At 42.1% G+C, this 27,507-nt stretch overlaps 1 protein-coding gene across 4 annotated transcripts in view; it reads left to right on the top strand.

Annotated features, from left to right (window-relative positions):
- The window catches only part of BRINP2 (BMP/retinoic acid inducible neural specific 2), a 109,076-nt gene that overhangs the window by 20,733 nt on the left and 60,836 nt on the right, over positions 1 to 27,507 (top strand). For 2 of the 4 annotated variants that reach the window (XM_029618326.1, XM_029618325.1), the window contains one exon: positions 9,888 to 10,210. In XM_029618326.1, the coding sequence (XP_029474186.1) occupies positions 9,951 to 10,210 (260 nt within the window). In that variant the 5' untranslated portion in view covers positions 9,888 to 9,950. The remainder of the gene's footprint in view (positions 1 to 9,887; positions 10,211 to 27,507) is intronic. The other 2 variants (XM_029618328.1, XM_029618327.1) reach the window with 1 other exon arrangement.

Below are 27,507 nucleotides of genomic sequence, written 5' to 3'. Positions count from 1 at the left end.
TCAACATGGCGACATTATATGGTGTGCCCTGGAAACCCATGCATCTATATGCCAGGATAAGACATTTGCTAAGGAGACCAGTAACATTGCCCTCAGCTCACTCGAGCCCAGTTGGGGGAAAGGAGGGAGGAATAGTAGTCAGCGCAGTATTCAGAGAAAGCTAATAAAATGTATGTCTCTTCTGCAAGAGAAAAGAGATTTTTCATTGCCTAACAGCATGCAAAGATTTTAATTTAAAACCATTCTGGCAGCTCAGTAGTTTAATGTTTAAATGTGACAGGAAAGGATCTTGATTCTATATAAATCTCTTCCTGTTTTGTTTTCCTCCTGCAGTGCCACCGTACTCTAGCTCTTAAATTTGAGATTTTTTTCTATCAAATCAGCTGCAGTATCTATTATTTATGGTTCCCATGCTTGCCTGCTTTCCCTCCTCTCTTCAGCCATCCCCATACAGAGTTAGTGCTGCAGAATACGGAGAGATTATTTTAACAAAGGTGATGACGAAAACATGCAATGTAATGTTGCCTAAGGTACAGAGGAATTTATAGCTGCAATAATAACATTTACCGCCACTAGAAATAAAATCCTAGTGCTTAATACTATGCCTTCTATATTAACAGGGTGCGGGGGAAGGAGTCTTTAATATACCACTGAAATTTAGCAGACAAAAATAGTCTTGTAGAGTTTTAATTAAGTCTGTTTTGAGCTGAGTAAGTGCATGGCTCTTTGTACTATTTTTGATGAATTGTTTGGCTCTTCATTAGTTGTCAGCAGTGCTCCATTTATTGATATTTATACTTTAAATATGTAACAAACCATTTCAAAAAGGAAAGAGAGCCATACTGTGAATTTCTGTCAGATGTTAGGAATGTGCACAGAAATATTTTTGCTTCAGTTTGTTAATTTGTTTCTTTTTTTGAAAATAATCTTTATTCTGCATGCACACAGTACAATAATATATGAAGTGTATCGGAATACCAACACTGTACATATCAAAATATATATCATAAGATAAAATATGACACACATCAACAAGTATCAACAGGAATCACTGTCATGGCCACAGTCTTTTGTTTCAAACCATGTTCTATTTACCCATTCATATGCCCCCCAAATTTTTTCTGTTTGTTTCAAAAGAAAAAAACTTGTTTTCATTTATTGGTGGCATTTTTTCACTCGTTTCTTGTTAAAGTCAATGGGGGAAGCAATGCATCCTATTTTGGGCTCCAAAATTGGAGTTTTCTAATTAATTGTAATGAAACTTGTGCATGGACATCATCAGAAGAATGAAGAGCACTCCAAGACACCAAGACTGAGTCAATGTGGCAGAATGGCATGAATAGCCCAATGGCAAAGTAGCCAAAACATTGGAAGCCACATTCCAAGGCTGTAAGATGAGCAAAGCAGTTGCATGATTGGCAAATACCTAAGGGTAAAAGGCACCAAAACAATGCAATGAAGAATCCAATGGATAAAAAGAGGTAGCAGCACCAAGAGTGGCATGAAGAACCCAAGGTACCATGAGAGGGGAAAACAAAGCATTAAAAGTGGCAGCAAATCTCCAAGTCACTGATAGTCAAAGCAGAACAAAAAGTAGCAGGATGATCCCAAATAGCTGTTGAGAGGCACAAACCAGCTACCCATAGTGGCAAGAACACTAGGTGCTCCAGGTAAGAGGCAAGGAGTATCAGTAAATGTGGCATGTGTACCACAAGGCACCTATAGAGGAGCAAACAGTACCAACAATAGAGGCATGAGCACCACAAGGCACCTACAAAGCAACCAAGGGCATGAATAATAGTGCCATGAACACTGCAAGACACCTAAAGAGCAACAGAGCAGCTGCAACAGTGGCAGGAGCACACCAAGGCACAGTGAGAGGGGGAAGCAGCAGCATCGATAGCAGTGGGACGAAAACCTCAAGGCACAATGAGAGGGGTGAAGCAGCAGCAGCAGAGCAGTAACATGAATGAGCACCACAAGGATCCTTCAGAGGAGCAAAGGGCACCATTAAGAGTGGCATGAACACCACAAGACACCTACAGAGGAGCAACAGGGACCAACAGTAATGGCATAAGCACCAAAAGCACCTATAGAGCAACAGAAGGCACCAACAATAGTGACATGAATACCATAAAGCACCTAAAGAGTAACAAAGCAGCAGCAACGGTGGCATGAGCACACCAAGGCACAGTGAAAAGGGTGAATCAGCAGCAGCAGTGGCATGAACACCCTAAGGCATAATGAGAGGGGTGAAGCAGCAGCAACAGCTGCATGAATATCCCAATGCTTGGAGTGTGAGCTGTGGTTAAAAAAAGAGTTTCAAGAAAAAAACCACTAAGAGTTAGAATGCGGGGTATGACAAAGAGCACAGAAGCATCAAAACCCTCAAGGTATAGAGCAGTGGTCCCCAACCCTGTCCTGTGGGCTCACCAGCCAGTCGTGTTTTCAGGACATCCAAAATGAATATGCATGAGAGAAAATGGGCATGCATTGCCTCCATAACATGCAAATTTTCTCTCATGCATATTCATTGTGGGCGTCCTGAAAACCCGACTGGCTGATGGGCCCCCAGGACAGGGTTGAGGACCACTGGCATAGAGTACAGCATATGGCAATGGAGTGGCATCAAGGCATAGAGTGCTGGATATAGAAAAAAGGAATTAAAACCCACAAGAAGTAGAGTTCAGGATATGACAAACAGCAAAGTGGGATCAAAACCCCCAAAAGTGTACAGTGTGAGGTATGTCAAACAGTTCAGTGGTATCAAAACCCCAAGTCATTGTGAGAGGGATAAAGGGCATCAACAACAGTGGCTTGAACAGCCCAAGGCACCAAAATAGTAGCAAAGCACATTTCTATCAGATGTAAAGTAACTTTGCTGACAGGATTTCAGCAACATGAGTTTCAAACTTCTGGAAGGAAAAGAAAGAGATTGATTGGAGCAAGAATGGCAAACTGGAAAGAAGAAATGGATTTGGAGAGAAAAAAGAGTGCAAACATTGAAACTGTGAAGTGCATTGAAGATCAGAAACATTCACTTTTTATGGGGCTGATGAAGAACTGGCCATGGGATTGCCAGCTGGCTTGATTTTCGTCCACAGAAGCTGATCCAGTCCTTGTTTTACCCCATGGTATGCATCAGAGTTTAGGTCTGATTTCCTTGACATAACAGAATGGGATGTCCAATCATGCAATGGGGTAAAACTAGTGCTGGATAAGCTTGAATGGAAAAAGTAGAGGTTTGTATCAAGTTTAGTACCAGGCATTCAAAGTTACAATCCATTTTTATTTAAAAAAACATATATATATATATATATATATATATATATATATATATATATATATATAGGGGCACTAGGGAACTTGAGGTCTGCTGTCTGAGGTACAAGCCAGGAATCAGTAAGCCCTGCCAGTAAAACTGCTGTCATTTCAAAGTATTTGTCCTAAGAAATAACCGTAATGGTGAGAGATAAATCAGGCAACACAGAAGCAGTTTTCACAGCATTGCACAGTGTCAAAAGGACTGAACAGGACTCTTCACACCACTACAGAAAATGGCTGCTGAAACTGAACCCTCCTTTCCTGTGATCATGAAGGAGCAGCAGTCCCTCAAGGTACTAATGATAGAGGATCATGGGGCAACTAAAGAAACTGAAACAGAGGTGGCTTCCCTTGCAGATGTACTTTTCTGTAGTTCAAAGGAGAGTGGAGGAATTGGAGGAAATGATTTCCATGTTGCAAGAGCTACTGTGACACTCTTACAAACAATTGTGGAAATCACTGCTGAACCGAAAAAGGACTTTGAAGATGTAAACAGTGGCAGTCAGAGAAATGATCTGAGAGTTTGGGGGGATTCCAGAGAAATGCATGGTGGTGATCTAGTGAACCTTATAGAGCCATTTCTGTCATCATTATTAGGAATTCAGTTTATGATGGACTTCAAAACTGAAAGACCAGCAGCAACAAAAAAATATCCACTACCAATGGCGATGTGTATCTTCAGATGCCTTCAACTATTGGAAATCCTGAAGAAGGTCAAGGTAAAAAGTATCTGTACTATGCGAAAGAAAGAACATTTTAATTGTTGCAGATCTAAATAAAGTCAGAGTCCATAAAAGGAAGACTTTCCAGCAATGAGAGAGCAAGTAAGAAATATGAAAACAAAGTCTGGATACTTCTATCCAGGGAAGGGAAGTCATTATGAATTATAAGACCAAAGCTTTTGGTGGATTCTGAAGAACTACAAGGTTATACTGATTTCTTCCAGAAAAAGGGAGACTAGGTGATTCAAATATGCAGAAAGAGACATATGGAAAATAGCGGGATGAGATAGTAGGCTTTATATAATTTATCTACTGTGCTCCTGGCTAAGAGACTATAGGCTGATTTTTTTATTTACACTTATAATTACAAAATAAGAAGAGCTTGTGTATGTGTTGCTGCAGATTACAGTTCTGCGACCTGTGAGATTTATTTAAGAACATAAGAACATAAGAAAATGCCATACTGGGTCAGACCAAGGGTCCATCAAGCCCAGCATCCTGTTTCCAACAGTGGCCAATCCAGGTATAGAAAAGTGTTAAATAAATAAATAAGAACCTGGCAAGTACCCAAAAAAAGTCTATTCCATGTTACCATTGCTAATGGCAGTGGCTATTCTCTAAGTGAACTTAATATCAGGTAATGGACTTCTCCTCCAAGAACTTATCCAATCCTTTTTTAAACACAGCTATACTAACTGCACTAACCACATCCACTAGCAACAAATTCCAGAGTTTAATTGTGCGTTGAGTAAAAAAGAACTTTCTCCGATTAGTTTTAAATGTGCCCCATGCTAACTTCATGGAGTGCCCCCTAGTCTTTCTACTATCCGAAAGAGTAAATAACCGATTCACATCTACCCGTTCTAGACCTCTCATGATTTTTTATTTTATTGAACAGAAGTTGTTGCCCATGGCTTCCAATGTTCGGGGCAGGTTAAAACCAAAGCAACTGGCATCAGACAGATATGAAGACACCACAACTGATTGATAGATTTCTTGAACAGTTTGCATTATATTGTATTGGACTGGATAATCATATGCACTGAGCTTAAAATGCCACAATTACCCAGAAGGCTATCTCTAGGAGTCAGCACAGAAACTTAGGGATATGCTTTTGTACATCCCTAATTGTGTTCTCTTTTCCAGAAAGCACCCAGGAGTTTTCCCATAGTAGCTCCAGAATGTGGGGGTTATCTTATCAAGGGAAGCAAAACATCTGTCAGTGTGGTCATGTGCTTGCCTCCGTAGTGTCTGTTCCAGTTCCCCGCTCCTATTCCTCCACCAGCTGCTCTGTGCTTTGCTTTCATTCTTTTCCAACTTCACCTCCTCTATAAAACACAGGAGGCACCTCATTTTTGGAAATACTTACCTCTTTGATATTTCCTGCCTTCTCCTTCCACCATCCTTTCCTTTTCCTGCTGGCATGGTCTAATAATCATAACCTGGGCTCAGTGGCTCCTTTCTGTGCCTTTCTGGCCTGACTGCTCTGTCCCTGCCCATATTCTTGCTGCAGCACTATTATTTCCTATTCTCTGCATATATCCGTACTGTAGTAGGTTCCTTGCTGTAGCCTCCATTCTTCTCATGGCACTAACACCCCTCCCCTTCTCCTCTCTGCCACATCTGTCCACATTGTCATTATGGTTTTGAGGTGTTTGGTGGATTCTTAGGTGCTGCAGTGATGGCCACTCCCACTGGGAGGAGCCCCGAGGGGAACTGCAGTACCAGGCTAGACTCAGATGCCCAAACACAGAGATAGTTTTTATTATACAGCTTGTAGAATTCACCAGAGGTGGCAGTAGTGAGTAGATTCCTGCAGCAGCAGTCTTGGGTCCTCTGCTGAGGAGACCCGTCCCACAATGGTGGTGTAGGGAGCTCCGATGCAGGTTTTCAATGAGGAGCTGTAGGTGAGACAGACCGGATAAATGTTAGAGTACTCACACTCTTGTATCTGTAATGGTAGAGCTCCCAGCAGGTAGAAGTAATGGTAGCAGGCACCAAGGTGGACAACTCAGGCCCTCGAGGAGAGAGTACCTGGATACTGGATAGGCAGCTGGAAAGAAGCATAGGGCCCCCGAGGAGCGGGTACCCGTTAGAAGAACCCTAGAGGGTAGAGAGAGCTTCCAGCAGCAGCAAGAAGCGGCAAAGCAGCTTAGACCGGACAAATCCAATCCTTGCAAAGTCAGTCAGCAAATGAGCAGGCTAAATACCCGGATGGTATGACGTCACTTGAGGGGGACGCCCCCGAGATTCGCACCAACGCAGGAATAAAGACGTGGGTGACGCGCGCGCGCATCCTAGGAGGCCCTCAGGTGTATCATGGCAGAATGCCTTGCCATAGCCGTTCCAGGGACGCCGGGCAGTGTGGCAAGCAGACGCGGTGGTTGCCATTTTCCCGAGGCTGGTGGAGAAAGCGAACATTGAGGTGAGGCATGTGGGATAAAGCCATATGAGTCCGACGGACACAACAGTCATGTTTCATATTCCTTCCACACCCAGCCACCTACAAAGTTGCTTGCCCTTTCTACATTTCATTCTCCCACGCACTACATCGTTTCACTTCTGGTCTGGTCTTTTAGAGCTTCTTGAGAGGGTCCTTAATGTTCAGTGGGGGATTTTAATGTTCTGGGAGGAGAGAGATCCTTGATATTTGGTGGGTTGTGGTCTTGATGTGGGGAGACAGGTCTTAATATTGGGATGGGGGGTGGTTTGCATTTGCACTGTTGATGGGAGCTTAAAGGTAATCCCTTGTGCTAACCAGACCTTTCATTCTGAGCTGAATGGCATGAGGAATTTTACAATTCACTGTATGCATTGAAAACCTTTTGTGTTGGCATGCATGCTAATCACTCTGAGGGCAATAATTTTGTGAATACAAGCTAACATTTTCTGCATAGGCCGCTAAGTGGCTTTTTGCATGAAAATTTAATTTTTAGCATTGGCATGCAAAAAAGATTTTTTTTGACTTGAATTTTAGTACATAAGACCTTACGTTAAAGTGTCCCAGATAAAGACTAAATATATTATTTTTCATTCAAGCTATAGAATTTTGTATGTAAAAGAAAAATTGTGTATTGTAATAATGCTTGCTGAACGTAGTCGGGCACCTTTCTGGCTTGACTCTTTTATTTTCCCCTTCTCCTCTGCAGAATGTCTGTCTGCCCCCATCTGCTCTTCTTCCTCTCAGGATCCTGTTATCTGTAACAAAGGGAGAGATCAGGTTTCCTATAAGGCAGTTTTCTTTCTGGGAGGAACTGCAGTAATCAATGCATGAGTCTGTGTGGGGAAGGGGTGGAAATTAGAAACCTAGGTCATGCTTATCTCTATTTAGATTTTTATATTCTGCTTTTCACACTTTTTTTAGTGCTTCAAAGAGGATTACATTCAGGTACTGTAGGTACTTCTCTATCCCCAGGGGGTTTCTAATCTAAGTTTGTACTTGAGGCAATGGAGGGTAAAGTGACTTGCCCAAGGTCACAAGGAGCAACAGTGGGACCTGAACGCTGGTCTCCTGGTTTATAGCCCACTGCTCTAACCACTAGGCTACTCCTCCACGCCTAGTTTATTTTTTTAGATTTTTATATTCCACTTTTTGCACTAAATATCGCAGAATTTTCGCAGATATCCTACACACAAGAATTTCAGCTGTCTGAAAAGGTTTGAACTGGGTCCAATATTCCCAAGAACACTGTACAGTTACAGACAGCAAATTTGAAAATAAACATGTTTGCTAAGCATCTTTATTTTTAATTTAATTTAATTTAAAAATCATTTTTATACTGCATTATCACATAAAGGTCAATTTTTTAAAAATTTACTATTTTGTAGTAAAAGAAAACTAAAGAAAACCTTAAATCAGATTGTGATTAGCAATACAAGCATTGTTTAGATCCTTGTAAAACATTTTTGTTTTATTACATCTACTTAATACTGATTTTGCCTATCAACATTTTGCAATCCAGAGCAGTATAGTGCTGAGCCAAGCTCTAGTGTAATCATATTCTTTCCACACCAGGGGGCAGAGCTACTCATAGTCAGAAATCAACAGCCCGATGCAAGCTGTGGGAGCTGCAGCTTTATCATCAAGCTCTGCAAAGAGCATTAGGACTGCCCATCCTCATCCCTGACAAGAACAACCCAACAGGGCAGTCTGAAGCTGAGCTAGTGGGATACCTATGTGCTTGTCAGGAGATGAAAGATGCAGAAACAGGGGTTGGGTTTGTAATACTGTAGTAGGCTAGAGCGATATAGTGCATTGAATAGCTTGGTTTTATACTGCATCATTATATCCTGAAGCTCCTTATTTCAACTAGAAGTCAATAAGTAAAAGTTAAAGTAAAATTCTGTGAAAGGCACATCTTTGATCACTTGTGATTTGTTTAGTTGGATTTAGCTCACACTTTTCATTGGTAGCTGTAGATATTTTCCTGTCCCCAGAGGGCTTATAATCTGCACCTGAGGCAATGGCCGGTGAAGTGACTTGCCCAATGTCACAAGGAGTGTTAGCAGGATTTGAACTCTGGATTTCCTTCCTTCTGCCCTAACCACTAGGTTACTCCCCAACTCTGTGTTCTATTAACGGATCTATTCTTGCAGCAGCTATTGTAAAAGGGCTTAGATATGTTATGCATGTATATATGTTTGTATGTATATATCAGCCTTCACTTTCTACTTGCACATTCACCCCTACTGTCACTTGCCTCAAAGCTGTCATATTGGTAGAGGGAGCCTGAGATAAAGTTGGCATGGATCACCATTCACAGCTGCATGCAATTTTGTCCTCTTTCTACTACCCATAATTCCTGTTATTAATGCCACTAGTGTGGCTTTTCTACAGTGAGGGGTAAGGAGACAGCTCCCTCTGAAACCCAGTACAAGCACAGGTCTGGACCAGGAAGTAGGAGGAACCTGGTATCTTTGGGGGGAGAGGAGAGAAGAGAGTGGGAGCTCCATTAATGGAGGTTTTCTAGAATAGCTTAGGCCATGGCTTTCCAACCTGCACTGGTGACCCCACAGTCAATTGGGTTTTCAGGATATCCACAATCATTCGCATGAGATATATTTGCATACATTGGTGCCGCATTATGTGAACATTTGTCTCATGCATATTCATTGTGGACATCCTGAAAACCCAACTGACTATGGGGTCAATAGAAAAGATTTTTGAAGTTCTGGCTTAGACAAACTATTGTGCAAGGGATTTTTCTAAAGCATTTCTTTATTAGCTTTTCCAACTTTACATAAAAAGAAGAATAATTGAAATGAAAAAATAAAAACAGGGCTTGGCCCAGTGGATCAGTACAGAAGACTTGAGTTTAATACCTGGGTCAGATCTCCCTGCCTGTGGGCCGTCCAGGGCTGGGGATACCGTGGAGGCAGCATTCATAGCTTCTGGGGTGAAGGAGTCCCAGCCATTATGCAATGGTGATATCTAGTGGTTGAACTTATGGCCCATGAGTGCAGGGCATTGCAAGGTGGCCTGGTGCATAGCCCCCGGCTGAGGACAGCCATGACTGGGCTAGGTGACTTGGAAAGAGATATAAAACAAGGGGAAAAAAATCCCGTGTAGTTGCAAAAGAAGGCTCATAACCTCGAATCCCAGCCCCGGTTTCAGGTGCAAAGTACACAGGGTAACGTACACAAAAGGGTTTCATAATGAAATCCTTGCGCACACTTAAGGAGTGCCACCCCTTTTTTTCCTGCAAACAAGGAGGTGCAGTATTCAAAGGGAGGGGTTCCATACGTAAACACCAGCTCACCCTCAGAAATCTCTTCAAAAACCTACTAAGGCTCCAGGATGTCTCAGCATGATAACTAACATGAGTCCTTGTTGTGTCCCAGTACAGAGGGTCCTGCAGACGGGCAGGAGAGAGAGAATGAGGAATCCAGCTGCCCGCGAGAAGCATGAGGTGGCAGAACATCGCTCGCTGTGATTGCATCCAGCTGATGGTTCTATGGGCATCCCTGGCAGTGAGTCTACACGGCTGGGCTTCTGCCAGCGCCAGCGCCGCAACATCTTCCGAGCAGCATGACTTTTCCTCTTCTGGTCAGCCGCCGCTGGATTGGCTGCTCACTGACAGGGGACCTTTCCATCATGCTCAGGAATATACTGACTTCATGGAGAGGTACCGGCAAGGTTTCACCACCAGATACAGAATCTACAGGTGAGCAGGAACAGGAGGTCACTGGTATTTACTGGTAAAGCATTTTTTTTTCAAAATGCACAAAGGTGATGGAACATAAAACAGAAAGTGATGCAGTGTATAGATTGAGGAAAGGTGTGTCTCCAGGGGACTTCTGGGCATTTCTGGTTCTCCAAAGCAATCTAAATGGACAATGAAGTAGGGTTGAGAGAGAAAGGAAGGAAGGAATGAAGGATGAGAAGGACTGGAAGAGAGAGAGAGGGCAAGCTTTGACATTGATCCGTGCTGTGTGTTGAAGGCGCACAAGCGCCTGAAGTTCCTTTGAGTTAGTTGTCATGGCCCCTGGTGCCACTGGGGAAGCAATAATTTGTTTCCACAGATGCTTCTGCTATGGGATATCAGCAGTCTCTCCAGAGGAGCTGGTGTGACGGAGGAGAGGGAGGAAGGAAGAGCCCCTGTGGAGGAGGCAGGCCAGACTTGTCTCTAAGTCTGGTCTGCGAAGACTTGCACACTGCACAGCGACAGACTCTGGAAGAAAGGGCCACGCACCACCTACTCTGCCCATGCTCACAGCCACTCATTGATTTCTTTTAGTTTAGGTTTGGGTTTTAGTTTGTTTCATTTTATGTTCACCAAGTTTCTGCAGCAGGTATCAATAATTCTCAGAGGCGATTTGTAATTTCTTTTTTTTTTTTTCTTTTGCATTCTTAAATGACACATTTGTGCAAGCAGCAGTAATAGTAGGATGTCGTTCCCTTCCCCCCCCCGCATGCTTTCCAGCAGGTCCGGCTTCCAGAGGGGAGGGGGGTAGCTCAGGTTCTGTGTCCTTTTAGCTGAGACAGCCTGATAATAAGTTGCTAGTTAGTGTCACTTGCAGTGCTGCTGTTCTGTAATGTGAATGTTTCCTCAGGGCTGAACACAAATCCCTCTGTCACAATCTTCCATTAACCACAGGTCTAATGACTTCCTGTTATTGCTTGCCTGGCAGGATTCAGGCTTCGGAAGTACATTGGAAGTGAAAGATGAAACTACCTGTGAGTCAATCCACCCAGCTGCTCAGTCCCCACCCAGCCGTGCTACAAAAGGGAGGCCGGATTACCAAGATGGAGCTTTTTGTGTCATTCGCTCTTATTCTAAAAGGACTTTCCCCCATTCTGTGCCTATGAAAAAACTCTTTATTGGATAAGGCAGGAGAGTGTCTGGATTCTAAGGGGGCAATTTGTAAGCTCTCCATTATGGTGCAAAGCCCCTGGGTACTTACAGTATAACCTGCGAATTTTACACCAAATTTCAAAAGAAGAGTACAGGCATATGTTCCCTTTGAAAACTGCCACAGGTACAAAGGAAACCCCCACCCACCCCCTCGCCAAATTTCACAAGGTGAATTATACAATGCAAAAATATAATAAAAACTATACATTTATCAAATCAGTCACTCTCTTATACCATGTTATACTCCTGAGGGAATTCTGGGCAAAAAAATGTAAAAGTCTACACACAAAAATTTAAAATTCCGCACACAAAAACTTAAAATTCTGCAAAATTCTGCATATTTTATATTGGTCAAAATAACACTATATAAATAACAGTCTTTAAGTAATTCATTTAAAATGTAATACAGAAAAAAGTTATTACTTAAGGATGAAGACTTTTAAATATTTTGAGCAGAATTTCCCTAGAAGTTGTCTGTACGAGTGTCTCTTCCGTCCTCACTCCCTACTCCCCTGGCCAGTCTCCTTTCACTTTGCCCTCTCAGGTCCCAACTCCTCCATCTGCCACTATCTCTCCCATTCCTTCTAGGCTCAATCCCTTCCACTCTATCTCCACTCCCAGAGTTTAACCCCTCTCTCAATACTGCCTGTCTCACAGGCTCCCTCTTTCCCTCTATCACACACACATACACACACACACACAGGCTCCCTCTATCTAGTGCACATATCCACCCTCTCATACATGCTCCCTCTCTCTTTCTCTCTCTCATTCACACACACACACATACACCCTCCTACAGACTCCCCCTCTCTCTCCTCACTCACACACACACACACACACACACACACACCCTCATACAGGCTCCCTTTCTCCCTCTCTCGCACACACACACATCCTCATACAGGCTCCCTCTTTCTCTTGCACACACACCCACAACAGGCTCTCTTTCTCTCTCACACATACACCCTTACACAGGCTGCCTGTGTGTCTCTCTCACACACCCCTGCATACTGGCTCCCTTTGTCGCTCACCCCCCCCCTACAGATAGACTCTCTTGCTCTCTCTCTCTCACACATACACACAGACACACAGCCACACACACAGGCCTTCTTTCTTACACACACCCTCATACAGGTTTCTCTCTCACAAACAAGCATCCTCACGCAGGCTCCCTCACTCACAAATAAACACCCTCACATACAAACAATCCCTTTTTCACACACATCGGCTCCCAATCTCTCACACATATACACAATCCTTCATAATCTCCTCATATAGGCTCCCTCTTTCTGGCACCCATACCCACGCACCCTCACACATGCTCTCTCTCACCCCCAAAGCTTGCAGTCTTACACGCACACACGCTCATGCACACACACTCACTCTCAAGGCCTGCTCCAACTTTGATGTGAGCGGGATGGCCTCCAATCATGGCACTTCTGTGCCTGTTTCATCTTCGCAATGAGTGGAGGCCATCCAGCTCTTGGCATGCCAGTTCCTGCTCCTTCTTCACCGCAAGTGGATGGCCTCCGCTCATGGCACACTGGGGCCTGCTTCTTCTTCGTTACGAGCAGGACAGCCTCCTCTTGCAGCACATTGGGACCTGTTCTATCTTCGCGGCAAGCGGAGGCCATCCTGCTTGTAGCGATGATGAAACAGGCCCAGGCACGCCGCAAGTAGAGGCTGTCATGCTCACGGCGAAGAAGGAGGAGGCCCAGGCGTGCCGCGAGTGGAGCCGACCCACTCGTGGCATTGCCGGGCCTGCCAAATTCTGTACAGATTCTGCGTAGCTGCACAGGAGGGAAATTCTGCAGGAATACTGCGCATCGCAGTAGCACAGAATTCCCACAGGATTAATATTATAAATATATATACACTGTCCCTACATATCACTTTTATTGCAAATCAAGTGGCAAGCAACAAAATATATTAAAATATTCATATAGGGGTGGATTTTAAATGCCCTGCGCACTGGCGCACCTATTTTGCATAGGCCACCGGCACGAACAGAGCCCCGGGACGCGCGTAAGTCCTGGGGCTTTGTAAAAGGGGCGGGGAGGGGGCATGTCGGGGGCGTTCCCGAAACGACGTGGCGTTTTGGGGGCGTGCCGCGGCGTTTCGGGGGTGGGCCCGGGGGCGTGGCACTGGCCTGGGGGCGTGGTCGAGGCCTCCGGACCAGCCCCCCAGGTCGGGTGACGGCGCACCAGCAGCCTGCTGGCGCGCGCAGATTTACGTCTGCTTTTAGCAGGCGTAAATCTGCCAACAAAGGTAAGGGGGGGGGTTTAGATAGGGCCGGGGGGGTGGGTTAGGTAGGGGAAGGGAGGGGAAGGTGGGGGGAGGGCGAAGGAAAGTTCCCTCTGAGGCCGCTCCGAAATCAGAGCGGCCTCGGAGGGAACAGGCAGCGCGCTGGGCTCGGCGCGCGCAGGTTGCACAAATGTGCACCCCCTTGCGCGCGCCAACCCCAGATTTTATAAGATACGCACGGCTACGCGCGTATCTTATAAAATCCAGTGTACTTTTGTTCGCGCCTGGTGCGCAAACAATCAAGTGCAATCAAGTATCTCATGCCTTTGCATGCTATATAATATTATTATATGTTTTCAGTTTATCATCAGTTCTGTTCTACCAGGGAATCTTGCTCCACGCTGACGTGCTGTACCTCTCACTCCATTCACAGACGATTATATTACTTTGTCCAAACACAAAATCTCATGTCAATATGTGAGCATGGAAGAGATCCACAACAATTTCTCTCACAATTTTATGAACATTCCTGAAGCCCTAGACTGGAGTTACAACATTCCCCAGGAATTAGTGCTGGGGGTTATTAATAAGGCTTTCAAATCTGCAGGTTCTTTGAAACTACAACGGGAGTTCATCTGTGATTTAGCACATTTGGCCCTTACAAAAAGCTTCTTTAGTTTTCAATCCAGAATATACCATCAGATAAAAGACACCGCCATGGGAGCCTTGGTTGGTGTTTTTGGCGTTTCATTAAAATTTGGGTCTGTTTTATAGATGATATTTTTTTCATCTGGTCAGGTACTCAAACTATGTTTGAAGAATTTGCATAATGGTTAAACTCCAGAGACATCAATCTGCAAATTCACATATCAGCATGATATGGGGAAAATCCCATTTTTAGATACAGTGGTGTATAAACAAGGAGAGACTTTTATTATTACCATTCAACTAAAGTTACTGATAGAAATTCCCTGCTCTCTTTTATCAGCCATCAATCACGTAAGCTAAAGAAATTCTTCCAGTCAGAATCTACAGCTGCGTCAGTTGTGCTCCAGTGAGGAAGTATTTAAACATCAAGCCGTTCATATGCAAGCACAGTTTTTGCAGACAGGTTACCCCAGTAAAATTATTAAGAGAGAGTTTAAAAAAGCATTATTTGCTAACTCCTGTTATTCCTGTCTAAGAAAACCCCTATTGATCAGGTGATATGTACTATACTGTACTCTAATAGAACTAAAGAGAAACAAAACATCATTTCAAAACATTGGAATGTGTTATCAATGCATGAGCATCACCAGCTCCCTATTTTTGCAAAACTTGAGGACGGAACCTTAGGGATAATTTAGCAGATACATCTAGTCATGTTGCAATACATCCTAGTCCAGATCCATTGGGATAGCATAAATGTGGCAAATGTGTGGTCTGTCCAAACGTATTCCAGATTCAAGAATTTCAACATCCACACTTACCTATAAAACATGCTCTCTGAGGATATTACACATGTGAATCTGCACAAGTCATCTATTCAGTAATATGCTCATGCTATAAATTAGATATATAGACATACTACGCGACATATTAAAACAAGTATTATACAATATAAAAGTTGTATAAGGACTCAAAAAAATTGGAGGCACCAATGGTTCAAGACTGGTTACAACATAAGCATATTGTTGATCAGTTGCAGTTCTTTACAATTCAACAGGTCCCTATGACAAGGGGTAGTGATATCTCATTATGCTTATGGCGGAAGGAGCAAGCCTATATTTTTAAATGGCAGACTACCTATCCTACTGAATTAAATCAGGCTGTGGAGTGGGAATCGTTTTATTGAAGTCTCAATAAAGCTGTGACATTCAGCAATTAATGGGTATAAATGGCAGCATTTCCTGCTGGAATTACCTGGGTGATCTTTGCCATTATGCTGCAGTTCTCTGACTAAGATGGTTCATTTATGTTACAAGGTAATATGCGGGGTATAAAGCCTTGGAGGTGAATTTTAAGACCTTCGCGTGTTTGCCGGCTTGCACACATAGAAGGGGCGATTTTATAACATCCACACATATATGCCCATATACGTACACTTGTTATAAAATCGGCTATATGCATATACAATGGTGCATGACTTTATACTGATGCGCGCAAAGGCTGCCTCGATTGCGTGAGTGGGGGAGATTTTAGTAGATGTGCGCGCCAACGCAATTACCTGTTTCCCAAGTTCATTTCCAGTTCACCCCAGTAAAGGAGAGGACTGCCTAAACCCCCTAGCTAACTTGCCTCCCTTTTACCCTATTAGCCCCGACCTTAAAACCCAGCTGACTAGCATAGTTTTTGTTATTTTATTACTTACATGCCGTCCATAGCAGAAGTAAACTTACAAGGTAGGGGACCCCGGCACGCGCTTGTGCACGTAAATACTTACATACAGACTTGGCCCACCCATGACACACTCATCCCTCTCCCCCTTTTGAACTGTATGATTTGTGCACATACCAGGAGATACGTGCGTACTCGCACAGTTTTCAAAATCCGTCACTTAATGTTATGATATTTAGTAAGAGATGTCCAAAGTTTCAGTTTATATGAAAGGTATATAAATAGTTGTGGAACTATAGTACTGCTTAAACGATGGTTTAATGTAAGAGTATTTAGATCAATAGAGGGATATTATATATGGCATTTAAGACAAATTTTAGAAAGAAAGAATATACAAGGACGAGTTTTATGTTTATAACGGCAGTGCGCATCCTAATTATTAATTGGCTGAAAATGCCCGATTTGGGATGAAGGTGAAGACTGGATCTGGTTCAGGTAAAACCCAGTTGAAAATATCTCTCCATTAAGTTGGCTGAGTCATAGCTGTTGACTGTCCTTCTCCCCAGAGGAAGTCCGTGGTAGAGCAAAACAAGTGCCTTTGTAGGGGTCTCCTCAACATCTTATAACAGCTGGAAGGGAATCCAGAGCTCATTCAACGTTTTGGTAATTGCTGTTGAAGCACCATTCCGGGGTTTTGGGAACATTTATAAAATTTGAGAAACAAATGTTGCAGAAGCACCAGTCCAGAGCTTCAGGAATGTTCATAAAAGTGTGAGAGAAATCATTGTGGGTCTCTTTCGTGCTCACATATTGACATGAGATTTCTTGTTTGGACAAAGTAATATAATCATCTGTGAATGGAGTGAGACAATTACAGCGCATCAATGTGGAGCAAGATTCCCTGGTAGAATGGAACTGATGATAAACTGAAAACATAAAATAATTTATAGCATGCAAAGGCATGAGATAGTTGATTGTACTATATGAATATTTGAATATATTTTGCTTGCCTCTTGATCTGCAAAAAAATGATTTATAGGGGAATTTTTTGTATGTGTTTTTATAATATGCTGTGAATGAGTGAATGGTTTGATAAAATGATAGTTTTGGATAATTTTGCCTTGTATAATTCACCTTGTGAAATTTGGTATGTTTAAACTTTAAAAAGTGCACACCAGAAATGCAGAATAAATAGCACACACATACACATAAATATGAATCCCAAAATAATGTGTGGTACTACAATATAAACTGTTCAAGACATATATTAATTGCTTTATTTGTTTGAAGGCCAACAGGAAATTGTTGTTTAAACAATATACTCTTATTCTGAAAAGGTAGAAATACCTCGACATGGCCTTGTTTTGCACCAAGGCAGCGTCAGGGTGACGGCGAGCATTCACATTGGGGTTTTTCTACTTTAGATAATAACAACTCAGTAGTAGGAACATTAGGAAAGACAGAACAAGAGCCAGAGATATCAAGAGAAGAAAACTTAAATAGAAACATGATGGCAGAAAAAAATCATATTGCCTATTTAGTCTACTGACCCACAGCAAATACTCAGATATATAGTCCCTTCCATTCCCTCAGAGAGATCCTTAGTGTCTCCTATAAAGAGTATATGTCACTAGCTGTGTAGAGTATCCTCCTCCTGGGGGCCATAGAAGCAGACTCAGCTTAGGCGTGAGGTGAGAAGCTGGAAACTTCCATGCTGGTTCAGGAGCTAGCACAAAGAGGTGCTGCCTCTTCTGTTCCCTCCAGCAGAATTGTACAGTTCAAAGACCTCTAAGAATCTCACAAAAACACTTAAAACATTTCTCAAATAGTTTGGCACACAGTGATATTGCCAAACAGGGTAATTTTTAAAAGGTTTTAGCACATAAAATTGGAAGTTTATTTTGTTAGTTGAGTTTATTAAAACTTAACTGATTGCCTTTCTGAATAGTAATCGACTTAGCTTGATAGCAGCTAGGCAGAGAGTGCATCAAACTAGGTTGAGAGAACAATGTCCAAATCTTATCTTTGTGTACCTTTCCTCACTCCAAATCACACCAAATCTTCACCGATGTGTACTGTGCTGTTGTTTGTACCTCTGACTGAGCAGGTAAAACTGCCCCCCAAAAGCTAGGCCACCACCAAAACCTCACCCCGAGTTACTGGTTGCCCCTCCTACAATGGTATCAAAAGTTGCCTAATATGTGTGTCTCCCCAGCAGTGCTCGCTCTCTCTTTTGCTGGGATTTGTGATTTTTAGTGCAAATCCTGTTTCGGGTATATTGCACAGCATAATGCCAGGAAAAAAAGGTGTAGTTAAAACTTGCAATAATGTGCATTATGCTATTGCATGCAATGCTAAGCACCCCTCATGTTAATTTACTTTGCTCAAACTCCTCCCATTTGGGAAAAATTTGCATATGCATCTGGCAATGCGTTATTTATTGCAGGCATTATGGCGTTATCACAGGCATTTGGGCCCTAATGCCTGCGATAAGGCCCTAATGTAATTTGAATAATGGTCCTTCTACTTCCTTAAATGAGGAGAAGATTAATCATTTGAGCTGTGAATAACAAAGGGGCTTATTAGGAAGATATGGGCATAAGAGATTTGAGAGATATGGTGGAAGGGTCTTAAACATCAGACAGCCTATTTTAAACTGAATGCAACAGGAGATAGGTAACCAGTGAAGGTCATACAAGAGCAAAGTGACAGGATCAAATTTCTTTTTTCCAAAAATGACTATGTTGGCGATGTTCTGCACTAGTTGAATTTTCCTAGATAGATGGGAAGAGAAGCTGAGGTAAATGGCATTACAGTAACCAAGACGGTTACACAGCTGAGTAAGTGAGGGTTTTTAAATCTCCTATGTCTAAGAATGAGTTTAGCCTTTCAATGAAATAGAAGAAAAAGTAACAACTTTGGTCAAGACCAGAAATGTGTGAAGAAAAGGTGAGATGAGAATCCAGGACTAATGCCCACAGTAGGGACAACTTCTGTAAGTTGCAATGAAGATCCTGCTCTTTAAAGAGGGGGTTGTTTATTAAGGTCCAAGTTCCTTGCAAACCATATGACCTTTGATTTATTGGTTTTGACTTTGAGCTTGGAAAAACCCAACCAGTTGGCTACCTCAGTCAAATAGTTATTGAATTTCTCAAGAGAATCAGCTAACAAAGTCAAACTAGTAACAATCTGTATGTCATCATTGTTAAAATAACGGCTAAAACTGAGACTTTGAATGTGTAGCCAGTAGAGAAAGATAAAACTTGAAGAGTGTGGGTGAAAGATCAGAGCCCTGATGGTCATCGCATGTTAGAACATGAGGCTATGATGTAGTGATGTTCCAGCAAACTTGATAGGATCTATTTTCTAGGAAAGATTTAAACCAATGAAGTGCAATATCACGTAATCCTATTTCAAACAGATGTTTTAACAATAGTTGGTGGTCAATCATGTCAAAAGCTGCACTCCTTCCCAGAAAGACAGTGAGAACTGCTTTCCTCCTGTCCAGATTCAAGCTGATTTCATTAACCAATGCAGTGAGAGCAGTTTCTGTACTATAGCCCCTATAATAACCAGATTGCTTAGGGGGAAAGATTAATGTTTTATTTAACATAAGAGAAAAGATGATCGAAGATGAACTTCTTTAGGATTTTAGAGAGAAATGGCTTAAAATTCTCCAGAAGTTCTTCATCAGGATTCTACTTTTTAAGAACAGGGTGAACCATACCAACCTTAAGACTATTTTGAAAACTCCCTTGCTCCAAACTGGATATAAGATTCATGGAACCTTTTTGCTGTGGAAAGGTTGTTTCAACTTACAGGGGAGGCCTCGTAGGTCCTTACTGACAGCTGGTGAAACTACGCAGGGAAGAGATGAGTCTGGAGCTTCACCTATACCAACCCCTTTCCCCTTGGGTTGAGCCCTTGGGTTCCAGGGGCCGGCAGGTCTTAGACAAGAGTCTCTTAGAGAGCAGTGGGAACATAGGTCCAGCATCAGGCTAGGTCAGAAGTAGGCTTCAGGCAAGGAAGATCAATGTTCAGGCTAGGATCAGTGGCAGAAGGCAGGTAAGATTGGTCATTGTCCAGGCTAAGGTCAGTGGTAGGCAGCAGGCAAGAATGGTCAATATCCAGGCTAAGGTCGAATTCAGAAGACAGTCCAAGGGCAGATGTGGGGAGCAAGGAGAAGGACTTACATGGCAGAATAGGAAGGAAGGCCAGGGCTGGATAAAACTAGCTGGAGAGATGAGGTAAGCTGGGCTTGGAAGAGTGAGGCAAGCTGGGCTTCGAAGAATGAGGCAGACTGAGCAGGAATGCAGGAAAATGCAGCAAACACACTACAGGGGAATGTAGGTGACCTGTTGCTGCGGCATCTGTTTGTGCATGGCTGGGGTTTAAATACGCGGCCGTGTGATGTCATCTCTTAGCACCAGTAGCCAAGGTTCCCACCACAGGAGCTTAAAGATTAGGTGTTCTTGCCTATGGGAAATCCTGGGGCATCTCAGAGGCAGCATTCTTGCCACTGTGAAGAGGATTGTGGCATTGGCGGGTCCTAGGCTGAGTGCGCTGGCTCAATGGGACATCCCACAAGCTGGAAAACGTAACACTGGAGGTGATAATGTTAGCTAAGAAAGGAGAGGGACCCAAATCATGATTTTTCAAAAACTTAAATGGCAGTAGGTCTAATGACAATGAGGAGGCTGTCATCTGACTTATAGATGCAGAGCAGTGGGAAATATTGCATTAAAGGCTGAAAATTTACTTACAGCAATAAAATCATTTCCAGAGTAGGAAGGAATGTCCAAAGGTGGAATCGAGGGGCTAGGCAAGTTAGGTGTGTAAGTAGCATGTACATGTGTACTAGCAGTGTTGTGCGTAAATGCAAATGAAAAAAAAGGAGTAATTTAGTGGCATTTCAGTGTGGGCTTCAGAAGTTCATGCACAAGTTAAGATTTTGTAAGTGGTATACGTACATACAGTTCCAAACTTATATGTATGCTTTTACATCTTTTAATTGATTCATGGAAATTAACTTGCACTTGTCTTTTGTCTGCTGTCAGTGTTTGGATGGGAAGTCTGGGTTGGGGGGGGGTCAAGGTGGAGGGTTTAAGTAAACTGGTGAAACTGTGGCTAAACTGGTAGAAGCGTCAATGAACAGCTGATGAAAAGTATATGCACAAGTAAGTATTTTCATAAGTGGAAGTGCACACAGTAAAAGATGTGTTTTTCCACCTCTAAGATTGATCAGTTATTCCCCACCCAGTTATCAACCCTCGTCCTTACATCTTCTACTGATCCTGTTATTTCCTTTTCATCTTTTACTGAACACTCTGCTGACAACATCCGGAAAATGGAGTGGGATCAATGTGGTGAAGGATGTGGACAGGCAAGGAAGGAATTGAAAATTCTGAAAAGATGGCAGAGAAGGGACAGGCAGGACAATTTAGCAGAAGAAAGAGAAGATGCAAAGGGCAAATAAAGCTGGTTGATTGATTAGTTGAAGAGCAAGATTTCTTTCAATGGTTGAACCTCTTATCTTTAAAAATATGCTTCCCTAAGCCATAAGACGGCTGCTCATGCTAGGGATGTGCAAAGAAAAATTGTAATGTTCGGTTCATTTAATTGGTTTATTTGCCTCAATAATTTGTTACATTCAGTTTGGGTCGATAAAAATTATTCATTTATTTGTGTCATCCGGCCAATTATTTTCTATTTAAGTCATTGGGGAAGCATTTTGAGCTCTAAAATGGGGTTTTCTGACCAAGTATAATGAACCTTGCAGGTAAACAGCAGCAAATGTAAGAGCACTCTAAGACACCAAAAGTGAAGCAAAATGGCAGCAAGAGTGGCATGAATAGCCCACGGCATCGTAATGGGGCAAATCAGTCTAAACAAAGGCATCAACACCTCAAGGTACTGTGAGAGGAGCAAAGCAGCACCAATAGTAGCAAGAACACTCCAAAGAGGAGCAAATCGCCCCAACAGCAGTGGCAAGAACCCAAAGCATCACAAAGAGCGATGTGAAGCCAGAGAAAGCAGTGGAAAGATCTGTAGCTGTCTTGATGTGCACTGCTGCTGTGTTCCTTCCTGTCAGAGATTGAATCTAACTATTGTGCTGCAGAGCAGACAGATAAAAGCACAACGTATCTAGTCTACCGCACTCTGAGCCCTGTTACTGTAACCTTATGACACAGTGACAAGAAATGACAGTCAGTCAACCTACCTTTTTTCTGCTTTCTAAATATTTCTGTTAACTTTTTCTTTCACTCTCACCGGAGCTTAAGAAAGTATGTCCCTTCTCTCTGAAATCCCCAGAGGGAAATGACTAGAAAACAATGACTCCCAAGTTCAGCTTTCCTTTTAATTTCAGATTAAACAAAAAAGAGGATGTCATATCGGAACAGGCTGGTTCAGAAAGAGCTTCACCTTGATTGGTCATGCTCCTTCTTTATCCCTTCCAATCCTGGCTCCACTCTATCTTCAAGAAGAAAAAGAATATCTGTAGTACTGCTTTCCCCCATAGATTTGAATGCATCCAAAATGAATACAAATGAAAATGTTTGCTATTTTTGGAGGGCCCCTCTATTTCTGTTGTTTGAAACAAACAAAACCATAAGTGGATTAATCATATTTTACCATTCATTTTAAATGAGTGCATATCCCTAACTCATGCTGTGCTTATGCTTTACACCTGTCACTGTGGTGTCTGTATGGAGTTCTAATAATCAGCATTGCAATACCCTGAAATGGTTTAAGTAGTTGAATAGAATGTACTAAAACAAATTTTGCAGTAATATATTTTCAAAAATGTAATAACGACAAGAACAAAGAAAGAGGAGCCTTAATAAGTCAATTTGTTTTAACCACAAAAGGAATTGTATTTGCTTTTTCTGCTACTTCAGTGAATATCATTACTGCATCCAGCAGAACACCATGTCACCAAGAAAGCTAAGCAGGGGGTATATCTCTAAGAAGCTTGTAGAATAAAGCTGTTGTCTCTCCAGATCATTTTATTTTCTTTCTTTGTATTTTGGCTGTTTCCAATCTGTATTTTTCCTCCATTATTTTCATCTTAGAATGCAGGAGAATAGTCAAACTTAACACAAGAACATAAATAGTGCCATGCTGGGTCAGACCAAGATTCATCAAGCACAGCATACGGTCTCCGAAAGTGACTGATCCAGGTCACAAGTACCCAGCAGATACCAAATAGTTGATCTATTTCACTTCCAGGGATAAGCGCTGCTTTTCTAAATTGACCTGGCTAATGACTATTTATGGAGTTTTCCTTAGGTAACTTGTCTAACCTTCTTTTCAACCTCACTCTGTTAGTTACCTTGACCACATCCTCTGGCAAGAGATTCCATAGCTTAATCTCCAAAATCCTTTTCACGGGTGGTGACTCCTAACACAGAGCCCAGGATCGTGTACCTGTAGTTGGGATCAGGGGCGGATTGGCCTATCGGGGGATCGGGCATCCCCCGGTGGGCCGGTTGCTCCAGTCATGTGGTCTGCCGTGCGAGGCCGTGACAGAGCCGTGCTCAGCAGACCACATGATGTGTCCTGGGCCAGCCCGGGCGGCGAATCCCCGGGCCGGTCTTCCTCAGGATCTGCCGCTGGTTGGGATTATTTTTCCCTACGTGCATTACTTTGCATTTGTCCACATTAAATTGCATCTATCAGTCAAATGCCCAGTCTGCAAGGTCCTGCAGTTCCTCATAATTTGATGCTGTTTTAATGACTTGACACAATTTTGCATCATCTGAAAATCTGGTCACCTAACTTGTTCCCTTTTCCAGTTAATTTATGAATATACTAAATAGCACAGATCCTTGGGCATTCCACTAATTACTTTTCTCCATTTGGAAAACTGACCATTTAGTGCTATCTTCTGTTTCTTGTCTTCTATACTATTACTAGGCCACAACAGGATACTGCTTCCTATCTCATGATCTCCCAATTTCCTAAGGAGTCTCTCATGAGGGACTTTGTCAAATACTTTCTGAAAATTCAAGTACACTAACACTATATTAACCAGATTACCTTTATCCCCATATTTATTTACACCTTCAAAAAAATCTAGTAAATTGATAAGACATGTCTATCTATGTGGTTAGTAATTTTATTTTTAAAGATAATGTCTACCATTTCACTTGGCACTGGTGTCAGGTTCATCAGGGTATAATTTCCTGAATTGCCCCTGGAGCTCTTTTTAAAAATTTGTGTCACATTAGCCAGTCTTCAGGTTCTGTGACTATTTTAAATAATAGGTTGCAGATCACCCAAAACAGGTCTGTAATTTCACATTTTAGTTCTTTCAGAACTTAGGGGTGAAAACCATCTGGTCCTGGTGATTTGTTATTCTTTAGTCTGTCAATCTGATTTATTATATCCTCAAGTTTCACAGTGATTTTGTTTAGTCAGTCATCATCATCATCAAAAAATGTTTCTAGTATGTGTATGACCCCCAAACTTGTAAAATGTTTGTTCTTAGCAGTGGATAAGTTAAAAACAACCAGAGATAATTGGTTTGTTTAAAACAGCAGCAAAAAAGATGTCAGTAGATAAAGACCACTTGGTCCATCCATTTGTAACTGCTTCCACAGGTTCTAGTCCTGTGATGTAGCCATGAGTGGGCCTTGGGAGCCTCTGTCCCTCGTTTTTGGCTCAAATCTTTATCTCTAACAGCAGGGTTATATTCCATTTGAATCATCCCTTTAAAAGTGTAGGGATTAGAGGACCTGGAGGTATTGGAATCACTGCCAGGCCATAATCCCTTGTGCCTTTAAGGAGAATAACTTAAAAGGGAAAAAAAACACTTCTTTGGGTTAGATTTGTAAAAGTTTGAGGTCATCAAAGTCTTTCTGTTTATTTTTGGCAAGTAATTGTCCCTCCTCTTCTCAGTCCCTTAAAAGGGAAAGAATGCCTGAGCAGGGTGGAAGGCTAGAAGTTTATTTACATAATTGCTCTTCAGCAACCTGAACACTTATCCCTTGTATAAAGTAGTTTCATTAACCACAGAGGGACAGTCAGACATAGCAGGGAGAGGGTAAAGAGACAGGAGAGATAGAGTGTTGCAAGGTTATGTAGCGACTTCTTTGTTGCTAGGCCTCCCATACTCCACCATCAAACCACTACAAACTTTACAGAACGCCATGGCAAGAATCCTAACTAACACGCAAAAGAGAGCATATTACACCCATTCTTGTAGATCTGCATTGGCTGCCCATCCACTTCCGCTCCCAATATAAAACCCTAACCATACTTCACAACATTCTCTACAAAAGCAACTCCACCTGGCTTAAGAAAATGCCCCACTTTCACATTTCCCATCGCCCCACAAGATCCACCCTAGCAGGCACCCTACTCACACCCCCCCTAAAGACAGCACACCTCTCCTCCACCAGGGAAAGAGCTTTCACCATCGCAGGCCCTGCCCTCTGGAACTCCCTCCCCACACACCTCCGTCTTGAACCCTCCCTGCCCACTTTCAAAAAAGGCATCAAGACCTGGCTCTTCAGACAGGCCTACCCTGAAACCATCCCCCCGTAGACAATCCCCCCCCCCCATCAAGCCAACCCCCTAGACTCCGCCCCCGCCTCCCACCTCATTTCCTGTACGCTCCTATGGATTTCTCCCTAACATGCCACCTGAATTAACTTAACATAAGTTAATTGTATCACTCACTGCTGTGAATAAGTTATAAGGTATAGAATGTACTATGTAAATAAGTTTTAATTTGATAAATTATCACACCTCTGCAGTCCTCCTCCTGTAAATACCTCCTCCTGTAAATACCTCCACCTCAATTATGGTTACTCTCCTCTACTTTCTCAACTGCTATCCCTTCCTCCTCTATCTATCCCCTCACTCCCGCCCCCCTTTTCTCACCTGCTCCCTCACCTGCTCCCTGTTTTTTGTAATTTTCCTCCTTTCTCAAGTTTTATTGTAAACCGGAGTGATGTGCCCGCACGAACACCAGTATATTAAAAGCTGTTAAAAAAAATAAATAAATAAAATAAGACCCGCATAAGATGGAGTAAGGGGTGAGGGAGGGGTGGGACTGGTCACAGTGTCCACCCATGTTTATCTTGCCTCCCCCCAAAAAAATCAGTTTTCCCCTGTCCTACTCCATCTCCTTTTCACTCCCATCTTTGCCCTGTCAATAAATTTTCTTTGTGTTTATCATATGCATGTTTGAAGGATGTCATTATTTCAACTACTAACATATCCTCTAGAAGTCTCTTCCATGTGTCAACCATTCTAGCAGTGAAGAAGAAATTTCTCATATTCCTTTTGAGCTTTCCTCCCTTCAGCTTTATATCATGAAAACCTGCAAGATATTAATTAAAGCCTTGAATATTTGAATATTTGTATCATATCTCCCTTTTTCTTTTTTCTTCAAATAAGTCCATCTCTAACTTGCATGAACACTCCATGTAAGGTTTACAATACAGACAATCATTTTGTTGCCCTCCTTTGAATAAAAATCTGTATTCAGATGATCAAAATGTGAAACTTGATCCAAATGAGTTAATGTTTGGTTCCAGTCATCTAAATCCCCAGAAAATTCTGAATCCTTTCCAGCTCATTCAGTTCATAAGCATTAAACTCTATGAGGAAAGCAAAGCCAAACAGAGAAGAGCCAGTTGGGAATAGGACAAGGAAAGAACAGGACAAATCATGTTTCAACACTTTTTCAACCAGCCTATCTTATCTGGCAGCTGTACAGCTTGACTTCACCATTTTTTTGAAATGAAAACTAAAAGCACTTTGAGCAGCCAGTGACCATTTTTTTCTTAGTCATTGCTCTGCTGTATTTCAGAGAAAAAGGCAGAAATTTGAAGCTCCTTGCTTCAGGCTTCCAGAGTTAAAGAAAATATTTAAAAAAAGGTTTAGATATAGAGAATAAAACAAGGTTTACTCTTAAATCACTGTCATTGTGTGCTAGCTGTGCTGCTAGCAGCAGGAAAAACTGTAATCTCTCAATCAGAAAATTACAATATAACTAGCAGGGTAAGAATGGACTTGTCTTCTACACCAGATGAGCAGCATATGTCAATGTTTATAGGACATATACAGAGAAAGAGATTGTTTTTCTTTAGCAGCATCTGCAGAGTGACCAGTGACTGACTGTGACAGGGGGTCAGCTTCCTTTCTCTGTGTAGAAGAGTCAGTGATACTACACTAATTATTCTGTGTGTGACTCTTGCATTAACTTTTTTTTTAATTCTTTATTTATCAATTTTATAATTTTACAAATTGAATAATATCTCTCATTTATCACAATTAGATACATCAGATATTTGTTTAAACTTAAAATTTCCATATGTTTCTATATCCAATTTGTATATATTAAGAAAAAAAGAAGAAGAAAAAGAAATATAGCCAAAGAATAGGACAATACAAGTAACTATAGGAGAAAAACTAGGAAATTCAACTCAAATATGGCAATAACAGAATTACACCAGAATTAAATTCATAACTTTGCCCATTCCCTTATTGGGCAACTGGAGAAGAGGTGGTTGGTTTCTGGGCTTGTACAAATT

This window comes from Rhinatrema bivittatum, chromosome 10 (assembly GCF_901001135.1).
Source record: "Rhinatrema bivittatum chromosome 10, aRhiBiv1.1, whole genome shotgun sequence".
In the NCBI taxonomy this organism is placed as follows: domain Eukaryota; kingdom Metazoa; phylum Chordata; class Amphibia; order Gymnophiona; family Rhinatrematidae; genus Rhinatrema; species Rhinatrema bivittatum.
The sequence above is the reverse complement of the archived record's forward strand: the minus strand, read 5'-3'. Positions and strand labels throughout refer to the sequence as shown.